This window comes from Oncorhynchus kisutch, linkage group LG3 (genome assembly GCF_002021735.2).
Source record: "Oncorhynchus kisutch isolate 150728-3 linkage group LG3, Okis_V2, whole genome shotgun sequence".
In the NCBI taxonomy this organism is placed as follows: domain Eukaryota; kingdom Metazoa; phylum Chordata; class Actinopteri; order Salmoniformes; family Salmonidae; genus Oncorhynchus; species Oncorhynchus kisutch.
In genome coordinates, this window is record NC_034176.2 from 33,789,768 (window position 1) to 33,797,357 (window position 7,590).

General features: G+C 40.2%; 1 protein-coding gene across 1 annotated transcript in view; it reads left to right on the forward strand.

The window, feature by feature from the left end:
* Nucleotides 1-5,983, forward strand: part of LOC109872206 (tricarboxylate transport protein B, mitochondrial-like) — a 32,516-nt gene extending 26,533 nt beyond the window's left edge. Inside the window, exons 6-9 of the mRNA XM_020463356.2 lie at nt 2,596-2,700; nt 3,023-3,138; nt 3,265-3,338; nt 3,510-5,983. Coding sequence (XP_020318945.1) covers nt 2,596-2,700; nt 3,023-3,138; nt 3,265-3,338; nt 3,510-3,624 — 410 coding nt within the window. The 3' untranslated portion in view covers nt 3,625-5,983. The remainder of the gene's footprint in view (nt 1-2,595; nt 2,701-3,022; nt 3,139-3,264; nt 3,339-3,509) is intronic.
* Nucleotides 5,984-7,590: the final 1,607 nt, after the last annotated feature.

The following is a 7,590-nucleotide window of genomic DNA, read 5'->3' on the forward strand; positions in this document are numbered from 1 at the left end:
AGTAAATGGAACTCTCTTCCATCTTATATAGAGCAAGTGAACAGCAAACCTGGTTTCAAAAAACAAATAAAGCAACACCTCATGGCACAACGCCTCTCCTCATGTGACCTACTTATTGTGTGTATGAACTGACATACACTACCGTTCAAAAGTTTGGGGTCACTTAGAAATGTCCTTGTTTTTGAAAGAATAGCACATTTTTGTTCCATTAAAATAACATCAAATTGATCAGAAATACAGTGTAGACATGTTTATGTTGTAAATTACTATTGTAGCTGGAAACGGCTGAGGCTCATTATCAGCAGCCATCACTCCTGTGTTCCAATGGAACGTTGTGTTAACTAATCCAAGTTTATCATTTTAAAAGGCTAATTGATCATTAGAAACCCTTTTGAAATTAAGTTAGCACAGCTGAAAACTGTTGTTCTGATTAAAGAAGCAATAAAACTGTCCTTCTTTAGACTGGTTGAGTATCTGGAGCATCAGCATTTGTGGGTTCGATTACAGGCTCAGAAACAAAGAACTTCTTGTTCTGAGAAATGAAGGCTATTCCATGTGAGAAATTGCCAAGAAACTGAAGATCTTGTACAACGCTGTGTACTACTCCCTTCACAGAACAGCACAAACTGGTTCTAACCAGAATAGAACGAGGAGTGGGAGGCCCCGGTGCACAACTGAGCAAGAGGACAAGTACATTAGTGTCTAGTTTGAGAAACAGATGCCTCACAAGTCCTCAACTGGCAGCTGATTAAATAGTACCTGCAAAACACCAGTCTCACTGTCAACATTGAAGAGGCGACTTTGGGATGCTGGCCTTCTAGGCAGAGTTCCTCTGTCCAGTGTCTGTGTTCTTTTGCCCATCTTAATCTTGTATTTTTATTGGACAGTCACTCCCACTCCTCTTTCGATGGAATAGCTTTAATTTCTCAGAACAAGAATAGACTGACGAGTTTCAGAAGAAAGTTCTTTGTTTCTGGCCATTTTTAGCCTGTAATCGAACCGACAAATGCTGATGCTCCAGATACTCAACAAGTCTAAAGAAGGCCAGTTTTATTGCTTCTTTAATCAGAACAACAGTTTTCAGCTGTGCTAACATAATTGCAAAAGGGTTTTCTAATGATCAATTAGCCTTTTAAAATGGTAAACCTGGCTTAGCTAATACAATGTGCCATTGGAACACAGGAGTGATGGCTGCTGATAATGGACCTCTGTATGCCTATGTAGATATCCCATTAAAAATCAGTTGTTTCCAGCTGCAAAAGTCATTTTCAACATTAGCAATGTCTACACTGTATTTCTGATAAATTTGATGTTATTTTAATGGACCAAAAATGTGCTTTTCTTTCAAAAACAAGGACATTTCTAAGTGACCCCAAACTTTTGAACTGTGGTGTATATGTATACCTGATACACACTACTTGTTAATGTTTTTATATGTATGTAATTGTCAAGACTTTTGTCTGTAATGTCTAAATCAAATCACTATCATCCAAAACTGAGATTTGGGTGCAAGAGTTCGTCATGACTTACACTGTGTATACAAAACATTAGAAACATCTTAATATTGAGCCGCACCACCCTTTTTCCCGCAGAACAGCCTCAATTCATCTAGGCATTGACTCTACAAGGTGTCGAAAGCGTTCCACAGGTTTTCTGACCTCTGCTGACTCCCATATGCTTCCGACAGTTGTGTAAAGTTGCTGGATGTCCTTTGGGTAGTGGACCATTATTGATACACACGGGAAATGGTTGAGCGTGAAAAACCCAGCAGCGTCGCAGTTCTTGACACACTCAAACCTAGTGCCCCTGGCACCTTCTACCATACCCTGTTCATAGGCACTTACATTTTTTGTCTTGCCCATTCACCCTCTGAATGGCACACATACACACTCCATGTCGATGGACTTGAGGCTTAAAAATCCTTCTTTAACACGTCTCTTCCCCTTCATCTACTCTGATTGAAGTGGATTTAACAAGTGTCATCAATAAGGGATCATAGTTTTCACCTGGATTCACCTGGTCAGTCTATGTCATGGAAAGAGCAGGTGTTCCTAATGTTTGTATACTCAGTGTACTTGTGGGTTGGGTTTTGATTTTGACAATGCCCACTTGCCCACAACCATGGGATAAACAGCTGTGGTGATTGCGGTCTATTCAATAGTACGTCAGAACACACAGACAGGGAGACAGACCTGCCCGGCAGCACAGTGGAGACGACTTTGTTTATAGAAGAGAACACATCACATATTTTTGAACTTGAGAAATACTGCACCAAACAAATTTGCTAGATGTCCAATTGTGCGACTAAAAGTGCCTAAAGAATTTCAAAATGATTTATTGTGTTCTCTTAAATGAATTCTGTCAATTTTGAGGAAGTGATAATGGCTTTGTACCTATGGTGTCTCATGGGGGACAAAGATCAGTAACTGCCACATTGAACCAACACCCCCAAGATTGAAATCTTATTTTTCTTAATGAGCAACAGAAAACCCCATGCAGAATTGGTGCGTTCAGTCACTCTTTAAAGAGGGTAGTGCATAATGCTGCTACTACATTCAGTGATGCTAACTGCTGCTCTCTGCTACTGTCCCCCAGGTATTAAGGGGACGTACCAGGGTCTGACAGCCACCGTCCTAAAGCAGGGCTCCAACCAGGCCATCCGCTTCTATGTCATGACCTCCCTCAGGAACTGGTACAAAGGTAGTCAGCCATCATCATGTCAGCCATCATTATCAGGATTCCAGGGGCCATATGTATCAAGTGTCTCATAGTAGGAGTGCTGATTGGGGATCAGATTAGCCTTTAGATCACAATGAGTATGATTGCATCGACAGAAGGGACCTGATCCACTCCTACTCTGACATGTTTATGAATACCGGCCCTGGATGCCTGTTGACACCACACAGACAATGCTGACCTCTAGTGGTCACCTGTAAAAAGGTACTCACTTTGATAAGCGTACTGGGTATATCCCACTTGGGTGAGTGTGAAAGAGCATTCTGTCCGTATCTCCTCTCCCCAGGGGATAACCCCAATAAGGCTATTAACCCTGTGGTGACGGGAACGTTTGGAGCCGTCGCAGGAGCAGCCAGCGTGTTTGGGAACACCCCCCTAGATGTCATCAAGACCAGGATGCAGGTACAGGATGGGGTACCGCTACAGGCACTTGTGTACATCTGAAAGGATTGAATGTGTTTGAAATACATGTATGGTGTAACTCCACCCCTGTCTAAGTGAATAACCCTGTGTCTTTCTCTCTCTAAGGGTTTGGAGTCTCATAAGTACAAGAGTACGCTGGACTGTGCCTTGAAGATCATGAGACACGAGGGTGTACGAGCGTAAGTGCACCACTATACACTTCTATACGATCAAACGTTATGTATAACTCCCTTAAGGAACCTAATGGTATTGTTTACTGCTCATTCCGTCTCATTCCTGAGGTTCTACTCCATAGAGATCCTGAGTTCTACGTACATGATGTTCTACTCTCCTTGTTCTGTGTTCTCTAGGTTCTATAAGGGGACGGTTCCTCGGCTGGGTCGTGTGTGCCTGGATGTGGCCATCGTCTTCATCATCTATGAGGAGGTGGTCAAGGTTCTCAACACGGTCTGGAAGACGGAGTGAGGGGGCGGGGCTGGAGCCTCTTCTGACCTCACTGGGCCAAACACGATGTGACTGGACAACTGAGCCTTCTACCAGTCTGCGTCTCAAACGACCCCTTATTCCCTATATACAGTAGTGTGCTACTTTTGACCCATCAGGCTCCCATCAGGACCATCAGGCTCTGGTCAAAAGTAGGGCATTGTGTAGGGAATGGAGTGCCATTTCAGACGCATTCTACCCATAACTGTACTCACCAGCTGAGCTGTAAGCGGAGTGAAAGCTGTCATATGAATAATATCTATTTGGACATAGCCTACCTATTTGGATGCAGTGGTCACAGACCCTGGTCCCAGAGAGCTACAAAGTGTACAGGCTTCTGTTCCATCCCTGCACTAAAACACCTGATTCTTCCAAACAAGGCCTCCATGAGTTGAATGAGGTGTAGCGCTAAAATGGGGCAAAATCCTGCACGTAATGTCACTCTCCAGGACCTGGACTGAAGAACACTGAAATATATAATGTTTTTTATTTTTTTATATCTACTTAAATTAATTACACTATCATAATGAGTTAACTGTATGATAGTGGGTACCATATCATCCTGAGTTAAAGCATAGTGGTTCTGCCTTGACCTGAGGGTCTAGCTACAGTAACAGTTACAGTAGCAACTACATGAATTGTAACTTATACCCACCCTCCTTTTGAGAATTTATTACCAAACCTTTTATGCAATCATTTTACTTGTGTGATATGATTTGTATTTTTATAATGCATATTATGGTTGACTATTAATGTTTAATTGCTGAGTATATTGTTTTACTCAGTTCCAGATGCCAAGCCCATCCAGAAGCAAGCTGTCAAGTTGTGACAAATTATACTAATTATTGTCACAGTTCTACTGTAATACCACTCACCATTTTGGGCTGGCCATGGCTAACGTCTTTTTCCTCAAGTGAAACGTATACATAGATTAATATATTCTTACCAAGAGAAGAGAAAAATGGGTAAATTATATATATTGATTCATAATATATTGATCAGAGTCTTTTCAATGTACTTATTGAATGTTGAATGTGTAGTAACGAGTCTCTGTTTGAGACACGCTGTTATACTGTGCAGTGTTATGTACAGTTCTTACTAGGAAGCGAATGCTTCATGGTGTTAACATTACAGGAACTGTTTTGTTCCTGTATGGTATATCCACAGATAGAACAATGAGACAGATATTTCGCTGGATGTATAAATATGAAGCATCCACTTGGTGTTTCCATTCACTACCAAATATGGTAGTGAGAGAAAGCCCACTGGCGCGCAGTGGTAGAAAATGGAACAGGATGGATTATGGCCTACATTCTGCAAATGTTCTCATCGATGAAACATTTGATGTCAATACAGTTTTCTTTTCCCAAAACTATAACCTGTTATGAATAGAGTTTACTTTTGTAGACTTTAGCCATTGTCAAAGTTTTTTAAAATCGCGTTGTTTAGAAGGTATGCAAAAGTCATATTGGTTATCGCACAAGCGAATTTCACAGAGTAGGCGTTCCCTAACAGAAATATGCAGATGTTTGCTAGAACGCTAGCTTGTGCTTGGCCCTGCCCACCTCCTTGCTTGTTCTGCCCACTATGACTCATATGTTCCTATCGGAAACGACAGGCTGTGGTCTATCTTAGTTTAGTTATAAAAAATCTTTGGCATATCACTACTGCTCTCCATTCGGGCTCAACCATACATGACTCAGGTTCCCAGCTCAGATTGCCTCCTGCAACAGATGGTTGCATTCCAGACAGTTCAGCATTGTTCTAAGATGGAAACTTGAGGGAACCTTCCCATTCCATTCACATCATTCTAGAGGCCTTTGTTGTCAAAATGGCACCACATGTAACATAATCCTTGACATTATGTTACAAATGGTGCCATTTCGGGGGTTGTTTTAGTTTTAACTTCATGAGGAAAACAACCATTTTGAAACCATTACATTTAAAAAAAAAAATCAATCTCATTTGGATTTTCAGGGTCTTGATCATAAAGTGTATTTTGCCACAATCCTCAATTGCTATGTTGTAGTCATGGTAACATATGTAAGACCATTCTGAATCTGCACAAATATCTGCCCTAACGATTGTAGTCAAATCTATAACAAGAAAATATGGCTTTATTTAGCATCGGTGGAATAGAAAATGAAACGCATTACTTCGCTTTTAGAGCCTTTGTGTTGTTGGTAACAGTTTACTGACTGTTTTGACTCTGCTTTTACATAGTGTTGTATATACAACATGTACTGTAAGGTATGGGAGGCCTCAGTCTCCTCCTCACCATATACTGTCTAAAATATCATAATCTCACCATCAAAATTAAATGGATGTCATTACAAATCCCTAGAGGAATGCACTGTGTTTCTTACGTTATTATAACCTCTAAATCTAAGGTGGTATTACACCAAGAACCAATAAATAACCACTGTCTTTGCATTCCTTTATTTTCAATTTTAAAGTTTTTCCAATTGTAGGAAAATGTGTTGTTTGTGTGTGTGTGTGTGTGTGTGTGTGTGTGTGTACTCCCCTTTCATGAGGTCAGTGATATAATCACTGTAGCTGTCCCACCTGGAAATCTGAAAGTGAAAGAAACAATTCATTCATTTTTATAGTTACAGCACCATTATTTTGAGGTGGTTTATGCATTCAAATAAGAGAATGTTACCTGGGGTTCATTCAATCTCAACTGAATAATGGCTCTGACTATATTTACAAGACAATGTTAGTGAATAGTAGCTGTGGTGGCCATATACAGTGCCTTCAGAAAGTATTCACACCCATTGACCTTTTCCACATTTTATTACAAAGTAGCTTAAAATGGAGTTAAATGTCATTTTTGTCAACGATTTACATAAAATACTCTAATGTCAAAGTGGAAGAAAAATTCTAACGTTTATAAAAAACTAAACAAAAAAACACACTAATATCTCTTGATTAGATAGATACAGTGTAAGTGTTCAACCCTCAGAGTCAATACATGTTAGAATCACCTTTGGCAGCAATTACAGCTGTGAGCCTTTCTGGGTAAGTCTAAGAGCTTTCCACCTGGATTGTGCAACATTTGCCCATTATTATTTTCAAAATCCTTCAAGCTCGGTTAAATTGGTTGTTGATCATTGCTAGACAACCATTTTCAGTTCTTACCACAGATTTTCATGAAAATTTAAGTCAAAACTGTAACTCGGCCACTCAGGAACATTCATTGTCTTCTTGGTAGTAACTCCAGCGTAGATTTGGCCTAGTTTTAGGTTATTGTCCTTCTGTACTTGTCACGTCCTGACCATAGAGAGCCTTTATTTGCTATGGTGGAGTAGGTCAGGGCGTGACTGGGGGGTGTTCTAGTTTATTATTTCTTTGTGGGGTTCTAGGTTTAATTTTCTATGTTGGTGATTTGTATGATTCCCAATTAGAGGCAGCTGGTAATCGTTGTCTCTAATTGGGGATCATATTTAAGTAGTGTTTGTTCCCACCTGTGTTTGTGGGATCTTGTATTTTGAGTAAGTGTATGTAGCACCGCTGTAGTCACGGTTCGTTGGTCGTTTCTTGTTTTGTTTAAAGTTTCACGTTTAATAAATTATGTGGAACTCAACATCCACTGCGCCTTGGTCTGTCTCTACAAACAACCGTGACAGTAAGGTGAATTCATCTCCCAGTGTCTGACAGAAAGCAGACTGAATTTTGCCTGTGCCTAGCTAAATTGTTTTTTTTTTATCCTGAAAAACTCCACAGTCCATAACTATTACAAGCATACCCATAACATGATGCAGCCATGCCATACCCATAACATGATACTTTAGTGCCTTGTTGCAAACAGGATGCTTGTTTTGGAATATTTTTTATTCTGTACAGGCTTCCTTTTTTCACTCTGTCTATTGGGTTAGTATTGTGGAGTAACTACAATGTTATTGATCCATCCTCAGTTTTCTCCTATCACAACCATTAAACTCTGTA